The sequence below is a fragment of the Acinonyx jubatus genome, chromosome B2 (genome assembly GCF_027475565.1).
Source record: "Acinonyx jubatus isolate Ajub_Pintada_27869175 chromosome B2, VMU_Ajub_asm_v1.0, whole genome shotgun sequence".
NCBI classification, from domain to species: domain Eukaryota; kingdom Metazoa; phylum Chordata; class Mammalia; order Carnivora; family Felidae; genus Acinonyx; species Acinonyx jubatus.
The window spans coordinates 147,168,078-147,194,206 of record NC_069385.1 but is presented as its reverse complement, the minus strand read 5'-3'; the positions used below and the strand labels follow the sequence as shown (position 1 = coordinate 147,194,206).

Below are 26,129 nucleotides of genomic sequence, written 5' to 3'. Positions count from 1 at the left end.
CATTTCCTGTATAGTGATGGCTGTATTCCCCTCATTTTCTCATCCCCCATCATCATTGGGGGCCTGTTCTCATATGTCTGAGGTCAGCTCAGACCCATGAGACAGAAGCATCAAGCAACCAACAGCAATTCAGTCATAACACTGAGGCTGCAGAAATCTTGCCCGCACTTTTTCAGGATTCATTCAGGAACTGGATAGGGCAGCGTGTGTATGTCAAATATATCAGTGAATGTTATATATTTGAAATGTCTTAAATAGAAACATTATCTTGAGATCTTTTCCTTTAAGACGTGTAGTGTGCATACACTAGTATCTAGTTTTGTGGACATAAGTGTTCTCACGCTAAAACTTAGAATTGTATGTCAGCATTGAGCTATTATGGTAATTGGAAATTACTACACTATCACCTTACGTGTGTCAGTACTATGAATTTAACCTCTCACATTTGATGCATTTCTCTTCGTTATTACTGTAACATTGTGTTCTTCTGAGATGTCATTTGAATATATACTTTTTTGATGTGAATTATTACATAGATTGGCAGTGTCTTCATTTTGTAGCTTCTGTTAATTTTTATTTTCAGTAATAACATTTCTTTCTCTCCAGGTATAGTCTCTGGTTTTTTTTCAAGTATTTGTCTTTCATATGCAAATTAATGATATAGGTGTAATCTATCACTGGGCTTTCCTGTACTGTTTCATATCATGTTAATTGCTAGGGACCCATACTTTGCTCCTGTGCCCAGGAAAGACGTGTTCAATATTTCCATCCAGTTTTACTTATATAGTTTGTCTCCGATGAATCAGTCCGTCTTGCTGCATTCAGTTATTTCATGCTACCAAACTTAGGTGATGGTTTTTTGTCTAATTACACCATCCTTCAAATTTTTTTTAAATGTTTGTTTGTTTTTGAGGGAAAGACTGAGTGCGTGCAGGGGAGGGGCAGAGAGAGAAGGAGACACAGAATCTGAAGCAGGTTCCAGGCTCCAAGCTGTCAGCACGAAGCCCAACATGGGGTTTGAACCCACGAACCGCAAGATCATGACCTGAGCTGACGTGGGCGCTTAACCGACTGAGCCACCCGGGTGCCCCCAATTACAACATTTTTTAAATGTGGTGAGAAGGAAATGAAATGCAATTTCCCATTAACCTCAGTGGACACATGTCCTTTCTCTTGGAAGACTGCTCTGTGTGGTGCACAAGCAAGGGGACAAGGAAGGAACAGAGTGACCCAGATCAGCAGAACATACTCCTGAGAATGGATGGGAGAATGCATTTTGCAACCTGATCTTTCCCATGTGTGGTGTTACTAAAGGATAATAATTTTACTGAATTGTAATGAGAACAACAATAGCAGAAGATGGTAGACTATGATATGAGTGCTGTAGTTCCCTCCCCGCGTGCTCTCCTCAAGACACTGGGAGCAATTGTACCACAGGGATGAGGACATTCTTGTGTCTGCTTCAGTGCGCATCTCTTTTGTCTGATATTTTATTTTTCAACTGAAAATCATAATCATTTTTGTACCTGTCAGATAGATAGCCATTATGTATTCTTTCACACATGCGCGCACACACACACACACACACACACACACACATGCGCACACACATGATCCTGGAAAGCAGCAAATCATATGTACATGTTCATCTCACCAGGATTTTATGTTTTCTCAACTGTCTTCTTTGTCCTGATTGACATAATATCGTTAACATATATCATGATTTTATTTTCAAGGTGCAGTAGTATATCGGTGTTTTCTTGGGATAAGTTTACATTTTATTTTTGTATTTCCTCACTTTGGTAGTGCTTCCTTAAGCAGGCATATTAAAAACTTTGTTGGCAATTTATTTCAGGTAAATGTATCGATATGTGTGCGTGTGTGCAAGAGACTCAAGCATGGTTTGTTTTTATTTGTTCTTCTGAGCAGGTGTTAGTCAGAGGACACGTCCTGTTGTTGCACACTTAGCCTGTAACAAATAACTGTATAATTATTTCTATTAAGAAAATTTTTCTGCACAGATTTTTTGTGTGGAGACCACTGATCATATGTTTATACGAAATCAAAGGAGATATAAAATAGTGTGAAATACCGTATCGTCTCTTCAAATATTATGAGTATTTTATGCCCGCGTTGTACCTGTTTCTTTCACACTTCAATGGGTCGTCCCCCAAACGTGATTCAGATTTTTAAAGTCTTAGAAGAATTAAAAATGCATGGTATTCCCAAGCATTTGAATATGATACAACTGAAGGACTCATTTTCTAATGCCTCTTAGGACAGTGTATAACTATTCATCTTCTTCAGTAGTAAGCATGGGTAGAAAATGGTCATCACCCAGCCTCATACGTGGCAATGTGTTTGGTCCAGTGTCACTAACTCTGCAAGGTAGCTCCCAGAAAGCTGATAATTGTCGTAATGTGGATAGATGTCTGAGACCTTGTATAATACCAAAATATTGGTTTCTTTATGACTTTCCTGATACTACTTAAAGTTTTGCATTATACTTCTTTGACCCATGATTACTTTGAGAATGTATCTGTCTTTATCTCTGTGTATTTAGCTCTGTATTTATTTTATCATAGGGAGTGATGTAAAACATTACAGATTATACATTATTACATGGTTGGATAACTTTTAAAATGTTTATTCTGATTAGGATGTCGATAAGGAATAATCCTACCTCTTTCAGGAATTTTATGAACTCTAATTGGTAACGTGTGAGATGGAAGTGTGCACAAGGAAGGGGAAAGTGTTTGTCAATGGAGTTTAGCGTTCATATTCTAGCTGGTTCTGCACGGCCAATGAATTTTCAGAGTTCCTGTTAAACTGGTGTGATAATTTGAAGCATTTTTCAGCCAAAAGTTAAGAATTGTAATTGAATGGTGGTTTTTCAGGTTCTCTCTGATTGTTTAATTTTTTTCCTACCATACCAAAAACAAAAACAAAAAAACAAAAACCTGTGTCTTTCCCAAATATAATACAGTAGTTAGAGATGCAATACTGCCAAAATGTTTATGGAGAAATAGTGGTGAGATTTTGTATGTAATTGAATTCTTCGTATAAGTACAGTCTAGGTCATGAGTTCCTATATCAGAATGCTTTTTCCACAGTAAGTGGTCATATATATATATATATATATATATATATATATATATATGTATTTTTTAATGTTTATTTATTTTGAGAGAGAGACAGTGAGGAAGCAGGGGAGGTGCAGAGAGAGGGAGAGACACAGAATCCCATGAAGGCTCAGTGCTGTCAGTGAAGAGTCCAACACAGGGCTTGAACCTCCGACGCATGAGGTCATGGCCCCATCTGAAACCAGGAGTCAGATGCTTACCCACTGAGCCACTCAGGTGTCACCATACTATATTTTAATGCATGTATGGTGTGTGCGAATCCAGTTGTGTAGAAACATGAGACACATATTTATGATAACATCTCTCTTTCTCTCTGAATTTCTTTCTGATAGCCCTTCCTCTTTTCCCTTATACATTTTTACAACTTAAGTCTGCAACGTACATACTTTTTTAAATTTAATTTAATTTAATTTTTCTCAATATATGAAATTTATTGTCAAATTGGTTTCCATACAACACCCAGTGCTCATCCCAAAAGGTGCCCTCTTCAATGCCCATCACATACCATCCCCTCCCTCCCACCCCCCATCAACCCTCAGTTTGTTCTCAGTTTTTAAGAGTCTCTTATGCTTTGGCTCTCTCCCATTCTAACCTCTTTTTTTTTCCTTCCCCTCCCCCATGGGTTCCTGTTACGTTTCTCAGGATCCACATGAGAGTGAAAACATATGGTATCTGTCTTTCTCTGTATGGCTTATTTCACTTAGCATCACACTCTCCAGTTCCATCCACGTTGCTACAAAAGGCCATATTTCATTCTTTCTCCTTGCCACGTAGTATTCCATTGTGTATATAAACCACAATTTCTTTATCCATTCATCAGTTGATGGACATTTAGGCTCTTTCCATAATTTGGCTATTGTTGACAGTGCTGCTATAAACATTGGGGTACAAGTGCCCCTATGCATCAATACTCCTGTATCTCTTGGGTAAATTCCTAGCAGTGCTATTGCTGGGTCATAAGGTAGGACTATTTTTAATTTTCTGAGGAACCTCCACACTGTTTTCCAGAGTGGCTGCACCAATTTGCATTCCCACCAACAGTGCAAGAGGGATCTCATTTCTCCACATCCTCTCCAGCATCTATAGTCTCCTGATTTGTTCATTTTGGTCACTCTGACTGGCGTGAAGTGGTATCTCAGTGTGGTTTTAATTTGTATTTCCCTGATGAGGAGCGACGTTGAGCATCTTTTCATGTGCCTGTTGGCCATCCGGATGTCTTCTTTAGAGAAGTGTCTATTCATGTTTTCTGCCCATTTCTTCACTAGGTAATTTGCTTTTCGGGTGTGGAGTTTGGTGAGCTCTTTATAGATTTTGGATACTAGCCCTTAGTCCGATATGTCATTTGCAACTATCTTTTCCCATTCCGTTGGTTGCCTTTTTGTTTTGTTGGTTGTTTCCTTTGCTGTGCAGAAGCTTTTTATCTTCATAAGGTCCCAATAGTTAATTTTTGCTTTTAATTCCCTTGCCTTTGGGGATGTGTCGAGTAAGAGATTGCTACGGCTGAGGTCAGAGAGGTCTTTTCCTGCTTTCTCCTCTAGGGTTTTGATGGTTTCCTGTCTCACATTCAGGTCCTTTATCCATTTTGAGTTTATGTTTGTGAATGGTGTGAGAAAGTGGTCTAGTTTCATTCTTCTGCATGTTGCTGTCCAGTTCTCCCAGCACCATTTGTTAAAGAGACTTTTTTCCATTGGATGTTCTTTCCTGCTTTGTCAAAGATGAGTTGGCCATACGTTTCTGGGTCTAGTTCTGGGGTTTCTATTCTATTCCATTGGTCTATGTATCCGTTTTTGTGCCAACACCATGCTGTCTTGATGATTACAGCTTTGTCGTCGAGGCTAAAGTCTGGGATTGTGATGCCTCCTGCTTTGGTCTTCTTCTTCAAAATTACTTTGGCTATTCGGGGCCTTTTGTGGTTCCATATGAATTTTAGGATTGCTTGTTCTAGTTTCGAGAAGAATGCTGGTGCAATTTTGATTGGGATTGCATTGAATGTATAGATAGCTTTGGGTAGTATTGACATTTTGACAATATTTATTCTTCCAATCCATGAGCAGGGAATGTCTTTCCATTTCTTTATATCTTCTTCAATTACCTTCATAAGCTTTCTATAGTTTTCAGCATACAGGTCCTTTACATCTTTGGTTAGATTTATTCCTAGGTATTTTATGCTTCTTGGTGCAATTGTGAATGTCAGTTTCTTTATTTGTCTTTCTGTTGCTTCAGTATTAGTGTATAAGAATGCAGCTGATTTCTGTACATTGATTTTGTATCCTGCAACTTTGCTGAATTCATGTATCAGTTCTAGCAGACTTTTGGTGGAGTCTATAGGATTTGCCATGTATAGTATCATGCCATCTGCAAAAAGTGAAACCTTGACTTCATCTTTGCCAATTTTGATGCCTTTGATTTCCTTTTGTTGTCTGATTGCTGATGCTAGAACTTCCAACACTATGTTAAACAACAGCAGTGAGAGTGGACATCCCTGTCGTGTTCCTGATCTCAGGGAAAAAGCTCTCAGTTTTTCCCCATTGAGGATGATGTTAGCGGTGGGCTTTTCATAAAAGGCTTTTATGATGTTTAAGTATGGTCCTTTTATCCCGACTTTCTCGAGGGTTTTTATTAAGAAAGGGTGCTGAATTTTGTCAAAGGACTTTTCTGCATCGAATGACAGGATCATATGGTTCTTATCTTTTCTTTTATTAACGTGATGTATCACGTTGATTGATTTGCAAATGTTGAACCAGCCCTGCATCCCAGGAATGAATCCCACTTGATCATGGTGAATAATTCTTTTTATAAGCTGTTGAATTCGATTTGCTAGTATCTTATTGAAAATTTTTGCATCCATATTCATCAGGGATATTGGCCTGTAGTTCTCTTTTTTTACTGGGTCTCTGTCTGGTTGAGGAAGCAAAGTAAAACTGGCTTCATAGAATGAGTCTGGAAGTTTTCCTTCCCTTTCTATTTCTTGGAATAGCTTGAGAAGGATAGGTGTTATCTCAGCTTTAAACATCTGGTAGAACTCCCCTGGGAAGCCATCTGGTCCTGGACTCTTATTTGCTGGGAGATTTTTGATGACTGATTCAATTTCTTTGCTGGTTATGGGTCTGTTCAAGCTTTCTATTTCTTCCTGATTGAGTTTGGGAAGTGTGAGGGTGTTTAGGAATTTGTCCATTTCTTCCAGGTTGTCCAGTTTGTTGGCATATAATTTTTCATAGTATTCCCTGATAATTGCTTGTATCTATGAGGGACTGGTTGTAATAATTCCATTTTCATTCATGATTTTATCTATTTGGGTCATCTTCCTTTTCTTTTTGAGAAGCCTGGCTAGAGGTTTGTCAATTTTGTCTATTTTTTTCAAAAAACCAACTCTTGGTTTCGTTGATCTGCTCTACAGTTTTTTTTAGATTCTATATTGTTTATTTCTGCTCTGATCTTTATTATTTCTCTTCTGCTGGGTATGGGGTGTCTTTGCTGCTCTGCTTCTATTTCCTTTAGGTGTGCTGTTAGATTTTGTATTTCGGATTTTTCCTGTTTCTTGAGATAGGCCTGGGTTGCAATGTATTTTCCTCTCAGGACTGCTTTCGCTGCATCCCAAAGCGTTTGTATTGTTATATTTTCATTTTCGTTTGTTTCCATATACTTTTGAACTTCTTCTCTAATTGCCTAGTTGACCCATTCATTCTTTAGTAGGGTGTGCTTTAACCTCCATGCTTTTGGAGGTTTTCCAGACTTTTTCCTGTGGTTGATTTCAAGCTTCATAGCATTGTGGTCTGAAAGTATGCATGGTGTGATTTCAATTCTTGTATACTTATGAAGGGCTGATTTGTGACCCAGTATATGATCTATCTTGGAGAATATTCCATGTGCACTTGAGAAGAAAGTATATTCTGTTGCTTTGGGATGCAGAGTTCTAAACATATCTGTCAAGTCCATCTGATCCAATGTATCATTTAGGTCCCTTTTCTTTATTGACCGTGTGTCTAGATGATCTATCCATTTCTGTGAGTGGAGTGTTAAAGTCCCCTGCAATTACCACATTCTTATCAATAAGGTTGCTTATGTTTATGAGTTATTGTTGTATATATTTGGGGGCTCCAGTATTCGGCGCATAGACATTTATAATTGTTAGCTCTTCCTGATGGATAGACCCTGTAATTATTATATAATGCCCTTCTTCATCTCTTGTTACAGCCTTTAATTTAAAGTCTAGTTTGTCTGATATAAGTATGGCTACTCCAGCTTTCTTTTGGCTTCCAGTAGCATGATAAATAGTCCTCCCTCCCCTCACTCTCAATCTAAAGGTGTCCTCAGGTCTAAAATGAGTCTCTTGTAGACAGCAAATAGATGGGTCTTGTTTTTTTATCCATTCTGATACTCTATGTCTTTTGGTTGGCGCATTTAATCCATTTACATTTAGTGTTATTATAGAAAGATACGGGTTTAGAGTCATTGTGATGTCTGTATGTTTTATGCTTGTAGCGATGTCTCTGGTACTTTGTCTCACAGGATCCCCCTTAGGATCTTGTAGGGCTGGTTTAGTGGTGACGAATTCCTTCAGTTTTTATTTGTTTGGGAAGAACTTTATCTCTCCTTCTATTCTAAATGACAGACTTGCTGGATAAAGGATTCTCGGCTGCATATTTTTTTCTGTTCAGCACATTGAAGATCTCGTACCAATCCTTTCTGGACTGCCAAGTTTCAAAAGAGAGATCAGTCACGAGTCTTATAGGTGTCCCTTTACATGTTAGGGCACGTTTATCCCTTGCTGCTTCAGAATTTTCTCTTTATCCTTGTATTTTGCCAGTTTCACTATGATACGTCGTGCAGAAGATCGATTCAAGTTACCTCTGAGGGGAGTTCTCTGTGCCTCTTGGATTTCAATGCCTTTTTCCTTCCCCAGTTCAGGGAAGTTCTCAGCTATAATTTCTTCAAGAACACCTTCAGCACCTTTCCCTCTCTCTTCCTCCTCTGGGATACCAATTATGCATATATTATTCTTTTTAGTACATCACTTAGTTCTCTAATTTTCCCCTCATACTCCTGGATTTTTTTTATCTCTCTTTTTCTCAGCTTCCTCTTTTTCCATAATTTTATCTTCTAGTTCACCTATTCTCTCCTCCACCTCTTCAATCCAAGCTGTGGTCATTTCCATTTTATTTTGCATCTCGTTTAATGCGTTTTTCAGCTCCTCCTGACTATTCCTTAGTCCCTTCATCTCTGTAGCAATAGATTCTCTGCTGTTCTCTATACTGTTTTCAAGCCCAGCAATTAATTTTATGACTATTGTTGTAAATTCACTTTCTGTTATATTATTTAAATCCTTTTTGATCAGTTCATTGGCTATTGTTATTTCTTGGAGATTCTTCTGAGGGGAATTCTTCCGTTTGGTCATTTTGGATAGTCCCTGGAGTGGTGCAGACCTGCAGGGCACTTCCCCTGTGCTGTGGTGTATAACTGGAGTTGGTGGGCGGGGCCGCAGTCAGTCCTGATGTCTGCCCCCAGCCCACCGCTGGGGCCACAGCCAGACTGGTGTGTGCCTTCTCCTCCCCTCTCTTAGGGGCGGGATTCACTGTGGGGTGGCGTGGCCCGTCTGGGCTACTTGCACACTGCCGGGCTTGTGGTGCTGGGGATCTGGCGTATTAGCTGGGGTGGGTAGGCAAGGTGCACGGGGGCAGGAGGGGCAGGCTTAGCTCGCTTCTCCTTAGGTGATCCACTTCAGGAGGGGCCCTGTGGCAGCGGGAGGGAGTCAGACCCGCTGACAGAGGGGTGGCTCTGCAGAAGCACAGCGTTGGGTGTTTGTGCAGAGTAAGCAAGTTCCCTGACAGGAACTGGTTCCCTTTGGGATTTTGGCTGGGGGATGGGCGAGGAAGATGGCGCTGGCGAGCGCCTTTGTTCCCCAACAAACTGAGCTCTGCCGTCCCGGGGCTCAGCAACTCTCCCTCCCTTTGTCCTCCAGCCTTCCTGCTTTCTGAGCTGAGCTGTTAACTTATAACCTCCCAGATGCTAAGTCACGCTTGCTGTCGGAACACATTCCCTATGGCTCCTCCGCTTTTGCAAGCCAGACTCAGGGGCTCTGCTTGGCCGGCAGGCTGACCCTCCAACCCGGCTCCCTCCCGCCAGTCCGTGCAGCGTGCACCGCGTCTCCACCCTTCCTACCCTCTTCCGTGGGCCTCTCGTCTGCGCTTGGCTCCGAAGACTCCGTTCTGCTAGTCTTCTTGTGGTTTTCTGGCAGGTGTAGGTGGAATCTAAGTGATCAGGAGGACTCGCGGTGAGCCCAGCGTCCTCCTACGCCGCCATCTTCTGCCGCTGCTGATGGGTCTCATTTTTTATCCATTCTGGTATCCTATGTATTTTGATTGGGGCATTTAGTCCGTGTACATTCAGAGTTATTATTGAAAGCTGTGGATTTAGTGTCATTGTGTTATGTGCAGGTTTCATGTTTCTGGAGATGTCTCTAGTCCTTTGTAGTCTTTGCATTGTTCCACTCACAGAATGCTCTTCAGGATCTCTTGCAGGGTTTGTTTAGTGGTCATGAACTCCTTCAGTTTTTGTTTGTGTGGGAAAACCTTTATCTTTCGTTCCATTCTGAGTGACGGACTGCCTTGCTGGATAAAGGATTCTTGGCTGCATGTTTTTCCTATTCAGCACATTGAATACTTCCTTCCACTCCCTTCTGGCCTGCCACGTTTCAGTGGACGGGTGTGTACTACCCTTATGCATCTATCCTTGTGGGCTAAGGCCTGTTTGTTCCTAGCTGCTTTCAGAATGCTTTTTCTTTGTGTTTTGCCATTTTCATAATGATATGCCATGGAGAAGGCCTATTCCCGTTGAATCTGAAGGGAGTTCTCTGTGCCTCCTGGATGAGGATATCTGCTTCCTTCAGCAGATGAGGGAAGTTCTCAGCTATAATTTGTTCAGGTAAACCTTCTGCCCCTTTCTCAATCTCTTCCTCTTCCTCTGGAACTCTGATAATATGGACTACTACTACGTTTCTTTGAATCGCTTATTTCTCTAATGATCCCCTCATGGGCTCTTATTTTCTTACCTCTCTTTTTCCTCTTTTTCCATTACTTTAACTTCTGTTTCACTAATTTTCCCCTCTGATTCCTCCTTCCTTGCTGTCACTGCCTCTAGTTTATTTTACATGTCATTCACAGCATTTCTTGTTTCATGGTAACTATTTCTTAGTTCCTTAATGTCTGCAGCAATAGACTCTCTGCTATCTCCTATGCTTTTTTCAAGCCTGGCGATTAATCGTATGATTATTATGTTAAACTCAATCAGATATACTGTTTATATCTGTTGTGAGCAATTCTCTAGGTGTCATTTTCCCTGGAATTTCTTTTGAGGAGAATTCTTCCTTTTTTGTCATTTTGGCTAGTTTTCTGTCCTTTATGTATTTTAACAATTTGTTATGTGTCCTGCACCAGCGAGCACTACTATATTAAAGAGGGGTCATCATGCTGTCCAGGGCTTGGCACTTCATGGGGTCTTTTTGAGCGTGTTGCTTGCTCTCTGTTGTTGTGAGTCTTGTTTCTTTATGTCCCTACTTGTAGTGGTGGTTTGGACCTTCCACCAGGTGTGGTTTGATGTGTTCATTAAAGTAACCCTGGAAAAATATTAAAAGGTGGGGGAGTGATGGTGGAATAAACCTCATCCTGCACAGAGAGAAATGACAGGGGAGGGGAAAAAGTAACGGAAAAAACGGGAAAAAATTGACCCAGGAGACAATCAGAGAAACCACATAGCTTAATACAGAGAGAGAGGAAAATAAAAAGGCGATACACAAGAGGTATAGACAGAATAGATTAAAAATGTCTGCTTAAAGTAACTAACAAGTAGGATCGAGAAGGGAAGAAAGAAGAGGAAGAAAAGGAAAAAAATAATATTTGTATAATAAGAATTTTCCAACAATCAAATCAGAAAATGTAAAAGTGCTGGACCAATATCTGATGGCGCCTTGGAGCCGGTGACAGCGCTGACCTGGGGGAGGGGCCGTCTGGTTCGGTCAGTGTCAATGCCGCTCCTGTGGATCTGCAGTTAGCAGGTGGGGTGCGGTCAGGGTTTGGTGTACGGGACCCACCTCCTCTGTGGCCCTGCTGTCCCATCCCTGAAGCCCGGGCGTATAGTGATGGGGAGAACAATAGTGCCACCCCAGTCTCTGCTCCCCCGACCAGGTGTGACAAGCCACTCTGTTCAGGCCATCCTCACAGTGTCACAGGGGTGTGCGTGCCCCAGGGTGTCCCACTCTGCTCAATAGGCACCTCCCAGGTGCTCCACTGGAATTCTAACCCTGATGTCGGGAAGAATCCTGCTCAACAACCCAGTCCATGTCAGTGCCACATCCCCCAGCCAGAATTCATTCACATTTAAAATTAATAACTGAATGCTTCCTACTTATAGATGTATATGTAAATATTTGGGCCAATGTGAAGAAAATCTTAACTGCTTTGTGAAACATCTAGGTAAGCACAGATGAAAGCTAGTGTAGCTGGGGTGGTCTAGGGAGTTACTTGTCCTCTGTCAGATCTGTGAACCAATAGAAGAGACAGATTACGTCTCCTCTGTCATTGTCCTCCACAGTCATTGTCCCTGAGGATTGCCATGTCTGGGAAGCTTAATGACAAGGGCTCATTAAGAGTGTGGGGCATCCGTTCCCCAGAGACGTCAGCAGGGGAAGGGACTTGGTTCTGTGTGCCAGCCCAGCCCCAGCTCAGAGTCACGGCACCCTCTCGCCTGCTCATAAGGGTCTCAGTGTCACACCGGCAGGTCACCGTACTCAGGAAACGATACTGAGAGTTTGTGACTGCCTTCATCTTCTACCTCCCAGAGGCAAAGGGCAGATCTCTGGTGCGACATGAGGATCTGTGAAGTCATCCTGAGATAGTGTCCTTTTGCTTAAGAAAAATGCATGGATGACCCAGTTCTGGTATAGTCAGCCTTTGTATTTCCTGGAGACACTGATCCTACATGTCCGTGTTCCTATCCCCAGAGCTGTAATTAGGCAGTAACTTGGAATGAGGTAGGAAAGTGGCTTAGATCCCACTGAGAAGGTGAGTAAAGGTGAGTAAAATGGCACTAAGTCTCTGTGTTGCTCTGGGAATAGATTACTTTATTTTCAGTTGCAATTGTTCACAAACAAGGTGGTTTATCTGTATGCTTACATGGTGAATTGTGTAACGTAACAGACCCTGAAAGTTCATGAAATATAAGAACTGAGTGTAATTTTTCTTTACTGATGCCACCAGGTAATTCCTAGACTTTTGATTAATGTAGTACATGCAATGCAACTCTCTGTGTACATGTGGAAAATAATTAAATATGCCTTGTTTCTGGGAAAATATATAGCCTTCAGTATTAGAATACTAGCGTATGACACTATATGCTTTCATACTTTCCCTTTGGTTCCTTATTGTGTGTGAATTTAGATAATATTTCTTCTCTATGCTTAAAACTTATTGTCAGTGGCTATCATTATTAAATATGTATTTTCTCCCCAAATACCTAAAGTGTTCATGGAATTTTAAAAACCGATGTTGAAAATTACAACAGGGAAATTCCATTTTATGTATATTTTGTCAAGGAAAATTATTTTGACTTTATTTTCACAAGAAGTGGTGATCCTTCAAATGAGTTCTAATACTGATTTGAACGGGCAGCCTGGTGGCTCAATCAGTTAAGCGTCCGACTCTTGATTTCAGCCAGGCCATGATCTCATGGCTTGTGGGTTCGAGACCCACATCTGTCTCTGTGCTGACAGTGCAGAGCCTGCTTGAGTTTCTCTCTATTCCTCTCTCTGCCCCTCCCCTGCTTGCGCTCCCTCTCTCTCTCTCTCCCTCTCTGAAAATAAATTTTAAAAACACCATTTTGAGAAGAAAAAAGGAATAACAAACCTAAACGTTTACATGTAGATGAATTAGAGAAGTGTCGTGGTGTGTATGTGTGTGCGTGTGTGATTACACTGAGGTGATGTGTAAAGTACTCTAGGTCCCTTCTTTCTGTCCTTGCACACGATCATGAATGGACTCTTGTATGAACGCTGTTGGTGACCTGCCCAGATGCTCTTTACCTGCTGGGGCTCCTATCCAAACTCTAGTTGGTATGAGTGTGAGCTCCAAAGTTCAGAGCCATTCTCTTCTTAAGAGAACTTCCCTCAGCTGAGAGGGAGCCACATTGCCAAGGGCTCTGGGGGACATGGTGGGGAGAGCTTATAGCCAGTGACAGACTTATGGGATGTACAAAAGGTGCCAACGCCAAGGCAGGACTGAATCTGATACAATCCATGCTCCAGAGCTGTGCTGCCCTATAGTTTAGTAAGTACACACATACGTTTTTTAAATTCAAATTCATTAGAATTAAATAAAATGTAAAATTGAGTTTCTTAGCTAGGACATTTAAAATGCTCAGGTATGACAGGTAGAGAGTGGGCATAGTATTGGAAAGTGAGGACAGAGAATTTCTACCATCACAGATGGGTGGTTCTTCTGGAGAGTTCTGGCCAGCTTCTCATGGGATCAGTCTCCGGCTCTGTTCCACTGGAGACCACATCCTTGCTTAGCAACATCCTCTGCTGTTTTCCACCCTCACCCCGTTTTCCCGAGAGCATTCCCTGAATAAACAACATGCAGTGGAAATCCTACTTCATCGTCTTCCATAGAATCTGCCCTACAGCCCAGTCAATGTTCATCACATGTGTCATTTCCTATGTAGTGATGGCTGCATTCCCCTCATTTGCTCGTCCCCCATCATCATCCGAGGGCTCTTCTCATATGTCTGAGGTCAGCTCAGACCCATGAGACAGAAGCATCAAGAAAACAACAATGATTCAGTCATAGCCCTGAGGCTGTGGAAATCTTGCCCCCACTTTTTCAGGATTCATTCAGGAACCGGATAGGGCAGCGTGTGTATGCTAAATATATCAGTGAATGTTATATATTTGAAATGTCTTAGAGACATTAGCTTGAGATCTTTTCCTTTAAGATGTGTAGTGTGCATAGACTAGTATCCAGTTTTGTGAAACTATGTATTTTTTCCAGTATAACTTAGAATTGTATGTCAACATTGAGCTATTATGGTAATTGGAAATTCCTACTCTATCACCTTATGTGTGTCAGTACTAAGTATTTAACCTCTCACATTTGATTCAGTTCTCTTAATTATTATTGGAACATTGCGTTCTTCTGACATGTCATTGAATTATATACTTTTTTCATGTGAATTATTACATAGAATGGCAATGTGTTTGTTTTGTAGGTTCTGTGTAATTTTATTTTCACTAGTAACCTTTCTTCTCTCCATATATGATCTCTGCTTTTTCCAAGTATTTATCTCTCATATGCAAAGTCATAATATAGGCGTAGTCTATCACTGGACTTTCCTGTATCGTGTCATATTATGATAGTTGCTAGGGACCCATACTTTGCTCCTTTGCACAGGAAGGACATGTTCAATATTTCCAGCAAGTTTTAATTACATAGTTTTCTCAGATGAATCCATCCCTCTTACTGCAATCAGTCACTTGATGGTACCAATCATAGATGATGGTTCTAAGTCTAATTTCACCAGTCTTTAAATATTGTAAGAAGGAAATGAAATGCAATTTTCCATTAAACACAGTGGACACATGTCCCTTCTCTTGGAAGATTGCTCTGTGTGGTGCACAAGCTTTAAGAGGGGTGGATATGGAAAAGGAGAGGAGGAAGGAACAGAGTGACCCAGATGACCAGAACATACTCCTGAGTCTCGATGGGAGAATGCATTTCGAAGTCTGATCTTTCCCATGTCTGGAGTTACTAAAGGATAATAATTTTCCTGAATTGTATTGAGAAAAACAATAGCAGTAAGATGGTAGACTATGATATGAGTCCTGTAGTTTCCTCCCCACGTGCAATCCAGCACGACATTGGGAGCAATTGTACCACACAGGGATGATGACATTCTTGTGTCTGCTTCAGTGAGCATCTCCTTTGTCTGATATTTTATTTTTCAACTGAAAATCATAACCATTTTTATACTTGTCAGATAGATAGCCATTATGTATTCTTTTACACACACACACACACACACACACACACACACACACACACATGATCCTGGAAAGCAGCAAATCATATGTACAAGTTCATCTCACCAGGATTTTATCTTTTCTCAACTGTCTTCTTTGTCCTGATTGACATAATATTGTTAACATATACCATGATTTTATTCTAAAGGTGCAGTAGTATATCGGTGTTTTCTTGGGATGAGTTTTCATTCTACTTTTGCCCTTCTTCGCTTAGGTAGTGTTTCCTTTATCAGGCACGTTAAAAGTTTGTGGGCAATCTATTTCAGGTAAATGTATCGATATGTGTGAGTGTGTGCATGAGACTCAAGCATAGTTTGGTTTCATTTGTTCTTCTGAGCTGGTGTGACTCAGAGGACACGTCCTGTTGTTGCACACTTAGCCTGTCACAAATCACTTTATAATTGTTTCCATTAAGAAAAATTTTTGCATAGGTTTTTTTGCGTGGAGACCACTGATCATATGTTTATATGAAATCAAAGGAGGTATAAAATAGTGTGAAATACCTTATCCTCTCTTCAAATAGTATGAATATTTTATGCCCGTTTTGTACCTGTTTCTTTCACACTTAAATGGGTCCTCCCCTAAACCTGATTCAGATTGTAAAGTCTTAGAACATAAAAATGCACGGTATGCCCAACCATTTGAGTATGATACAACTGAAGGACTCATTTTCTGATGCCTCATAGGTCAGTCTATAACTATTCATTTTCTTCAGTTACAGTAAGCATTGGATGAAAATGGTCATCACCCAGCCTCGAACCTGGCAATGTGTTTGGTCCAGTGTCACTGGTTTTACTACCATACTGCAGGGTAGCTCCCAGAAAGGTGATCATTGACATAATGTGGACAGATGTCTGATTTTGATAATACCAAAATATTGGTTTCTTTATGCCTTTCCTTATACTACTTTAAGTTTTGCATTATAGCTCTTTGACCCATCATTGCTTTAGAATGTATCTGTCTTTATCTCTGTGTCTTTATCTCTTTATTTTATCCTAGGGAGTGATGTAAAACATGTCAGGTTGTACATAATTACATGGTTGGATAACTTTCTAAAATGTTTATTCTGCTTAGGATGTCAATAAGGAATAATCCTACCTCTTAGAGGAATTTTACGAACTCTAATTGGTAATATGTGCAATGGAAATCTGTAGAAGGAAGAGGAAAGCGTTGGTCAATGGATTTTAGAGTTCTGATTCCAGCTGGCTCTGCATGGCCAATGAATTTTCCGAGTTCCTGTTAAATTGATATGGTAATTAGAGGCATTTTTCAGGGAAAAGTTGAGCACTGTAATTGAATGGTGGTTTTTCGGGTTCTGTCTGATTTTTTTTAATTGTTTTACTACCATAACAAAAAAAAAAAAGAAAAAAGAAGAAAAGAAACTGTGTCTTTCCCAAATATAATACCTTAGTTAGAGAGGCAATACTGCCAAAATGTTTATGCAGAAATAGTGGTGAGATTTTGAATGTAATTGAATTCTTCGTGTAAGTACTGTCTTGTTCATAAGTTCCTATATCAGAATGCTTTTTCCACAGTGTGTCGTCTTTATATATATGTGTGTATATATATATATATATATATGTATATGTATGTGTGTATATATATATATACACATATATACATATATATGTGTATATATATACATATATATGTGTATATATATACATATATATACATATATATGATATACATATATATACATATATATACACATGTATATGTATATATATGTATATATACACACACACACATATATATAAAGACCACACACTGTGGAAAAAGCATATACACACACACACACACACACACACACACACACATATATATATATATATATATGTGGAGAGAGAGAGAGACATACATATGTATTTTTTAATGTTTAAGAAAGAGAAGAGTGAGGGAGCAGGGAGATGCAGAGAGAGAGGGAGAAAGACAGAATCCCCAGCAGGGTCAGGGCTGTCAGTGAAGAGTCCAACACAGGGCTTGAACCCTCAAAACATGAGATCATGGTCCCCGCTGAAATCAAGAGTCAGATGCTTAACCCACTGAGCCACCTAGGTGTCATTATATTGTTTTAATGCACACGTGGTGTGTGCAAATCCAGTTGTGTAGAATCATGAGACACATATTTATAATAACACCTCTCCTCTCTGTATTTCTTTCTGATTCTTTCTGATAGCTCTTCCTGTCTTCCCTTATACATTTTTACATAACTTAAGTCTGGAACGTACATATATTTTATAGTACTTTAAGTCCTAGTAAGCACAGACTGAAAGAACTTATATTCCTATCACTGATGGGAACACAAGGCCCATTATTTGATTTTTCTTACATTAAATATTAATGATTTATTTTTTTTGAGGCTTTCTTTTTTTAATTTTATTTTTTATATTTTTAAATTTACATCCAAATTAGTTAGCATATAGTGCAACAGTGATTTCATGGGTAGATTTCTTAGTGTCCCTTACCCATTTAGCCCATCCCCCTTCCCACAACCCCTCCAGTAACCCTCAGTTTGTTCTCCATATTTACGAATCTCTTCTGTTTTGTCCGCCTCCCTGTTTTTATATTATTTTTGTTTCCCTTCCCTTATGTTCATCTGTTTTGTCTCTTGAAGTCCTCATATGAGTGAAGTCTTATGATTTTTGTCTTTCTCTTACTAAGTTACTTAGCATAATACCATCCAGTTCCATCCACATAGTTGCAAATGGCAAGATTTCATTGTTTTTGATTGCCGAATAATACGCCATTGTATATATATACCACATCTTCTTTATCCATTCATCCATCGATGGACATTAGGGCTCTTTCCATACTTTGGCTATTGTTGAGAGTGCTGCTATAAACCTGGGGGTGCACGTGTCCCTTCGAAACAGCACACCTGTATCCCGTGGATAAATGCCTAGTAGCGCAATTGCTGTGTTGTAGGCTAGTTCTATTTTTAGTTTTTTGAGGAACCTCCATACTGTTTTCTAGAGTGGCTGCACCAGCTTGCATTGCCACCAACAAAGCAAAAGAGATCCTCTTTCTCCGCATCCTGGCCGACATCTGTTGTTGCCTGAATTGTTAATGTTAGCCTTTCTGACAGGTGTCAGGTGGTATTTCATTGTGGTTTTGATTTGTATTTCCTTGATGATGAGTGATGTTGAACATTTTTTTCATGTGTCGGTTGGCCATCTGGATGTCTTCTTTGGAGAAGTGTCTATTCATGTCTTTTGCCCATTTCTTCACTGGATTATTTGTTTTTTCGGTGTTGAATTTGATAAATTCTTTGTAGATTTTGGATACTAACCCTTTAGCTGATATGCCTTTTGCAAATATCTTCTCCCATTCAGCCTGTTGCCTTTTAGTTTTGCTGTTTGTTTTCTTCGCTGTACAGAGCTTTTTATTTTGATGAGGTCCCAATAGTTCATTTTTGCTTTTGTTTCCATTGTCTCCAGAGATGTGTTGAGTGAGAAGTTGCTGTGGCCAAGATCAAAGAGGTTTTTGTCTCCTTTCTCCTCGAGGATTTTGATGGCTTCCTGTCTTACATTGAGGTCTTTCCTCCATTTTGAGTTTATTTTTGTGTATGGTGTAAGAAAGTGGTCCAGGTTCATTCTTCTGCATGTCACCATCCAGTTTTCCCAGCACCACTTGCTGAAGAGACTGTCTTTATTCCATTGGATAGTTTTTCCTGCTTTGTCAAAGATTAGTTGGCCATACGTTAGTGGATCCATTTCTGAGTTCTCTATTCTGTTCCACTGATCTGAGTGTCTGTTCTTGTGCCAGTACCATACGGTCTTGATGATTACAACTTTGTAGTAGAGCTTGAAGTCTGGGATTGTGATCTTGTTTTTCAAGATCGCTTTGGCTATTCGGGGTCTTTTCTGGTTCCATACAAATTTTAGGATTATTTGTTCCAGCTCTGTGAAGAATGCTGGTGCTATTTTGATAGGGATTGCATTGAATATGTAGATTGCTTTGGGTAGTATCAACGTTTTAACAATATTTGTTCTTCCTATCCAGGAGCATGGAATCTTTTTCCATTTTTTCGTGTGTCTTTTTCAATTTCCTTCATAAGCTTTCTATAGTTTTCAGTGTATAGATTTTTCACCTCTTTGGTAGATTTATTCACAGATACATTATGGTTTTTTTGTACAACTGTGACTGGGATAGATTCCTTGATTTCTCTTTGTGTCGCCTCATTGTTGGTGTTTAGGAATGCAACCGATTTCTGTGTGTTGATTTTATATCCTGCAACTTTGCTGAATTCATGAATCAATTCTAGCAGCTTTTCGGTGGCATCTTTTGGGTTTTCCATAGAGAGTGTCATGTCATCTGCAAAGAGTGAAAGTTTGACCTCCTCCTGGTCGATTGGGATGCCTTTTATTTCTTTGTGTTGTCTGATTGCAGAGGCTAAGACTTCCAATACCATGTTGAATGACAGTGGCGAGAGTGGACATCCCTGTCTTGTTCCTGACCTTACTGGAAAAGCTCTCAGTTTTTCCCCAGTGAGGATGATATTAGCGCTGGGTTATTCATATATGGCTTTTATGGTCTCGTGTGCTCCTTCTATCCCTACTTTCTTGCGAGTTATTATCAAGAAAGTTTGCTGTAGTTTGTCAAATGCTTTCTCTGCATGTATTGAGAGGATCATATGGTTCTTGTCCTTTCTTTTATTGATGTGATGACTCACGTTCATTGTTCTGTGGATATTGAACCAGCCCTGTATCGCAAGTATAAATCCCACTTGGTCGTGGTGAATCATTTTATTAATGTAATGTTGGAGCCGGTTGGCTAATATCTTGTTGAGGATCTTTGCATCCATGTTCATCAGGGATATTGGTCTATAGTTTTCCTTTTTAGTGGGGTCTCTGTCTGGTTTTGGAATCAGGGTAATGCTGGCTTCATAGCAAGAGTTTGGAAGTTTTCTTTCCATTTCTATTTTTTTGGGACAGTTTCAAGAGAATAGGTGTTCACTCTTCCTTAAATATTTGGGAATTCCCATGGAAAGCCATCTGGCCCTGGACTCTTGTTTTTTTGGCAGATTTTTGATTACTAATTCCATTTCCTTACTGGTTATGGGTCTGTTCAAATTTTCTACTGCTTCCTCTTTCAGTTTTGGTAGTGTATATGTTTCTAGGAATTTGTCCATTTCTTCCAGATTGCCCATTTTATTGGCGTATAATTGCTCATAATATTCTCTTATTGTTGTTTTTATTTTTGCTGTGTTGGTTTTGATCTCTCCTCTTTCATTCTTGATTGTATTTATCTGGGCCCTTTCCTTTTTCTTTTTGATCAAACTTCCTAGTGGTTTATCAATTTTTTAAATTCTTTCAAAGACCGAGCTTCTGGTTTCATTGATCTGTTCTACTGTGGGTTTTTTTGGTTTCGATTGCATTAATTTCTGCTCTAATCTTTGTTATTTCCTGTCTTCTGCTGGTTTTGGGTTTCATTGCTGTTCTTTTTCCAGCTCCTTAAGGCGTAATGTTAGGCTGTTTATCTGAGATCTTTCTTCCTTCTTTAGGAAGGCCTGGATTGCTGTATACTTTCCTCTTATGACTGCCTTTGCTGCATCCCAGAGTTTTGGGGTTGTGCTGTTATCATTTTCATTGCCTTCCCTATACTTTTTAATTTCCTCTTTCACTTCTTGGTTAGCTCATTCATTCTTTAGTAGGATGTTGTTCAGTCTCCAAGTATTTGTTACCATTCCAAATTTTTTCTTGTGGTTGATTTCAAGTTTCATAGCATTGTCATCTGAAAATATGCACGGTATGATCTCTATCTTTTTGTACTTACTTAGGGCTGCTTTGTGTCCCAGCATATGGTCTATTCTGGAGAATGCTCCATGTGCACTGAAGAAGAATGTATATTCTGCTGCTTTAGGATGAAATGTTCTGAATATATCTGTTAAGTCCATCTGGGCCAGTGTGTCATTCAAAGCCATTGTTTTCTTGTTGGTATTTTGTTTAGATGATCTGTCCATTGTTGTGAGTGGGGTATTGAAGTCTCCTCCTATGATGGTATTACTATCGGTGAGTTTGTTTATGTTTGTGATTAACTGCTTTATATATTTGGGTGCTCCCACATTTGGCACATAAATATTTACAATTGTTAGGTCTTCTTGGTGGATAGACCCCATGATTACAATATAATGCCCTTCTGCATCTCTTGATAGAGTCTTTATTTTAAAGTCTAGATTGTCTGATATAAGTATGGCTACTCTGGCTTTCTTTTGTTGACCATTAGCATGATAGATGGTTCTCCATCCCCTAATTTTCAATCTGAAGGTATCTTTAGGTCTAAAGTTGGTCTCTTGTAAACAGCATATAGATAGGTCTTGTTTTCTTATCCATTCTGTTACCCTATGTGTTTTGATTGGAGTATTGAGTCCATTGACATTTAGAGTGAGTACTGAAAGGTATGAATTTATTGCCATTATGATGCTTGTAGAGTTGGAGTTTCTGGTGGTGTTCTCTGCTCCTTTCTAATCTTTGTTGCTTTTGGTATTTATTTATTTATTTATTGTATTTTTTTCATTGTTTCTTGCCTCAGAGAGTCCCCCTTAAAATTTCTTGCAGGGCTGGTTTAGTGGTCACAAACTCCTTTAATTTTAGTTTGTCTGGGAAACTTTTAATCTCTCCTTCTATTTTGAATGACAGCCTTGCTGGATAAAGAATTCTTGGCTGCATAGTTTTCTGATTTAGCACACTGAATATATTCTGCCACTCCTTTCTGGCCTGCTGAATTTCTGTAGATAGGTCTGCTGCAAACCTGATCTGTCTTCCCTTGTAGGTTATGGACTTTTTTTCCCTTGCTGCTTTCATGATTCTCTCCTTGCCCGAGTAATTTGTGAATTTGACTCTGATATGCCTTGTTGATGGTTGGTTTCGGTTGAATTTAATGGGAGTCCTCTGTGCTTCCTGGATTTTGATGTCTGTGTCTTTCCCCAGGTTAGGAAAGTTTTCTGCTATTATTTGCTCACATCACCTTTCGACCCCTATTTCTCTCTCTTCCTTTTCTGGGACCCCTATCATTCTGGTGTTCCTTTGAATGGTCACTGATTTGTCTAATTCTTAAATCATGCTCTTTTACCTTAACCTCCCTCTTTTTTTCTGCTTCATTATTCTCTATAGTTTGTCCTCCATATGGCTGACTCTCTGTTCTGCCTCATCCATCCTTGCTGCTGCTGCATCCATCTGTAATTGCAGCTGACTCATAGCATTTTTAATTTCATTCTGGCTATATTTTACTCCCTTTTATCTCTGCAGAAAGGGATTCTAATCTATTTTTGACTCCAGCCAGAGTTCTTGTTATCATGATTCTAAATTGTGGTTCAGACATCTTGCTTGTATCTGCATTGGTTAAATCCCTGCCTGTCGTTTCTTTGTGCTGTTTCTTTTGGGGTGTATACCTTCATTTTTGTCATTTGGAAGGGAGAACAGGAATTAATGAGGTAGAAAATTAAAATTAAAAAAATTAAAACTAAAAAAGTATTAAAGTTAAAAAATTAAAAACACACACAAATTGAATAAATGATGCTAGATCCTAGGTGTGTTTTGATCTGGGTGTTGAAAGTGGTTTGACAGATTAGAGAGAAAAAAGAGGGGGAAAGGAAATCATTTGAGATTTTGAAAAAATGAATACACTGAAGTAGACTAAAATGAGATGATGGGGGTAAAATAGAATTTGAAAAAATATACACAAAAGTAAATAATATAGTAGGAAAAAATGAAGAAAAATGTTTTTAATAAAAATTAAAAACAAAAATGAATTTTTCTGTTTCTATATTCAAGAAAAAGAAATGAAATGAAAAAGGGAAAAAAGAAAAAGGAAAAAAAAGAAATAGTTTGAAAATCTGAAAAAGTGAATACACCGTATTAGACTAAATAAAATGATGGAAGTAAAATAGAATTTGAAAAATTTACATAAAAGCAAACATGGCAAAACAATTAAAGAAAAATATTTTAATAGAAATTGAAAGTAAAAATGAAGTTTTCCTCTTTCTGCATTCAACTAAAAGAAATGAAAAAGGGAAAAAAGGAAAAAGAAAATAAGGAGATCATTTGAAAATTTGAAAAGGTGAATACACTGAAGTAGTCTAAAATAAAATGATGGAAGTAAGGTAAAATTTGAAAAAACTTAGACAAAAGTAAAAAATATAGTAATGACAATTGAAGAAAAATATTTTTAATAAAAATTGAAAATAAAAATGAATGTTTTCTCTTTCTGTATTCAAGAAAAAGAAGTGTAAAGAGGATAAAAAAGAAAGAAAGAAAATTGAATAGATGGACCTGCTAAGAGATTGAAGTAGGACTGAAACTACTTCGTTTTCCCCTACAGGTCAGTCCATATAGCTCTTTATAGTGTTGAAATTAAGCTGGTGGTGAGGTTTTGTTCTTGAAGATCAAAGTTCGCCCAGTTGGGCAGGGCTTGGTGTAACAGCTCCGCTCTCCACTAGATGGCGCTGCTAGCCTACTGGGGTGGATTGTTGCGGTGCTCGTAGATGCATATGCGCATGCCAGGAATGGTGAAAATGGCGCCGTCCAGCTACCCAGTCTCTTCTCCCAGAGCAGCAATTAGGCACCAGTCCTCTGTCTTCAGGTCTCGTCCACTCCCCGCTTTTTTACTCTCTGTGACCAGGCCCCAGGCAGCACCTCTCTCCCGAGTTTTGTCTCAGATGTGGCTGTTTTCCCCAGCCCCTTACTTCTGAAGGACTGCGGCCTTGATCCATTCAGCCCCTCTGTGGGAGGGTCTGACTGAGCAATGGCATAATGAGCAATGGCCGAATGTCAGCTGCACCCAGGAATGCCGCTGGACTCTGCTGTTGCTGGTGCCCCGAGACTGTGGCCAGGTGCCAGCCCGCCCCAAAGAAAGAGCGCGAGACAGTGTAGCCTCAGTGTTTCAGGGACCATGGAAAATCGCAACACACATCTGGCACCAGGCTTTACCTTCAACAACCTTGCCCCAGAACCAGTGAAGTTGGCTGCCTTCCGGGGTCTGCTGGGACCAGGTGGCTTCAACAGTCGCTACCAAATGTCCTTCCAGCAGTGGAACCACTTTTCCCCATGTGGCCTGAGAACCTCCCAGACCCCACTCTGTTCCTGGGGATTCACCTTTCCCACCAGAGCACTGCCAGGTATTGAGCTGCAGAGTTGCAGCCTTTGCGCTCCCCTTGTTTACAGTCTTAATTCAAATTAAACCCTCTCCTTTCTCCCTTTTTAGTTTAGTCCCTGCGGCCGTATCCAATTTTCCACTTTCCTCCAGCTGCTTTTGGGGAGGGGTGCTTTTCCCGTATTCTCCGCCCCCAGCCCCCGCAGTCTCCATCGTCTCTCTGCTCGCAAAAGCACCTCCCTTCCTGCGCCTTCTCGTTCCCCAAGTTCACTTCTCCATGCCACGTACCTGCTGAATTCTGTGGTTCAGGTTGTGCAGATTTTTGTGTTAATCCTCCAGTCAGTTTTCTAGGAGTGTAGGATGGTTCAGTGTTGGTCTGGCTGTATTTCATGGATATGAGACACACAAAATACTTCCATGCTGTTCCGCCGTCTTGGCTCCTCTCCTCATTAATGATTTACTTTTATGGTAATGTGGAACGAAAGTGGAACTAATTGATCAATGTAATGAGTACACCATTTATTCAAATAGTTACTTATAAAATGCCATGACTGGTCTTAAACATGATAAACACACCCCCTGCCAACTTTTGATTTTTTTGAAGATTTCTCTTAAAAATTACTAAATGCTTGATCTTGACAGGAAACATGTGGTAAGAAAGAATGGACCAAAAAAATGGAAGTTCTTTCACTGGCTTTATCCTGCTGGGTTTCTCTGACCGGCCTCAGCTGGAGCGAGTCCTCTTTGTGGTTCTTCTCATCTTCTATCTGCTCACCCTGCTGGGAAACACAAGCATCATTGCATTGTCCCGCCTGGACCCACACCTGCAGACTCCCATGTACTTTTTCCTGTCCAACCTAAGCTTTCTGGACCTGTGTTACACGACCAGCACTGTTCCTCAGCTGCTGGTTCATCTCAGGGGAGCAGACAAGTCTATCTCCTTCGCTGGCTGTGTGGCTCAGCTGTTCGTCTCTCTAGGATTGGGATGCACAGAATGCATTCTGTTGGGGGTGATGGCATTTGACCGCTACGCAGCCGTCTGCAGGCCCCTGCACTACACAGTGATCATGCACCCCCGTCTCTGTGCCCTGATGGCTTCTGCATCGTGGTTCATTGGTTTTGCCAACTCCTCGTTGCAGTCAGGGCTCATCTTCCTTGTACCACTTTGTGGAAGAAATAAAATAGATCACTTCTTTTGTGAGGTCACCCCACTACTCAAGCTTGCCTGTGTTGACACCACTGAGAATGAGAATGAGATCTTCTTTGTCAGTGTGATCATTCTCCTCATACCTGTGGCATTAATCACGTTCTCCTATGGTCAGATAGTCAGGGCAGTGTTAAGAATAAAGTCAGCTTCAGGGCAGAGGAAAGCATTTGGGACATGTGGGTCCCACCTCACCATTGTCTCCCTGTTCTATGGCACAGCCATCTACATTTACGTCCAGCCCAGCAACAACTACTCCCAGGATCAGGGCAAGTTCATTTCTCTCTTCTACACCATCGTCACCCCCATGGCCAATCCCTTCGTGTATACCCTGCGGAACAAGGATGTGACAGGAGCAATGAAGAAGGTGTTCTGTCAGGACTATGACTCTAGATGACTGGGGGGGGGGGGGGAAGACCCTGTCATGAAAGACTTTGAATGCCACGGTCTTTCAGATTTCTGTGTCCTCCACATTTCCCCTGACAACTCTCATGGGGACTTCCTTAATTCACTCTTTTATGTAAGTGAGTGTTCAAACTCTAAGTTCATGGACGCATGGCAGTCTCCAGAGATGCTGATTTAGTGTTCCTAGACCATCTGCATCCTATTAATATTCAAAATG

At 40.2% G+C, this 26,129-nt stretch overlaps 1 protein-coding gene across 1 annotated transcript; it reads left to right on the top strand.

The window, feature by feature from the left end:
* The first annotated feature begins 23,184 nt into the window (after positions 1–23,184).
* On the top strand, positions 23,185–25,904 carry LOC128315740 (putative olfactory receptor 2B8). The gene has a single exon (XM_053223294.1). The coding sequence runs from the start codon at positions 24,966–24,968 to the stop codon at positions 25,902–25,904; it is 939 nt and encodes a 312-aa protein (XP_053079269.1). The 5' UTR covers positions 23,185–24,965.
* Positions 25,905–26,129: the final 225 nt, after the last annotated feature.

What these genes read in the sequence shown, in the direction of transcription:
- LOC128315740 (XM_053223294.1), top strand. Translation starts at nt 24,966, where the DNA reads ATGGACCAAAAAAATGGAAGTTCTTTCACTGGCTTTATCCTGCTGGGT.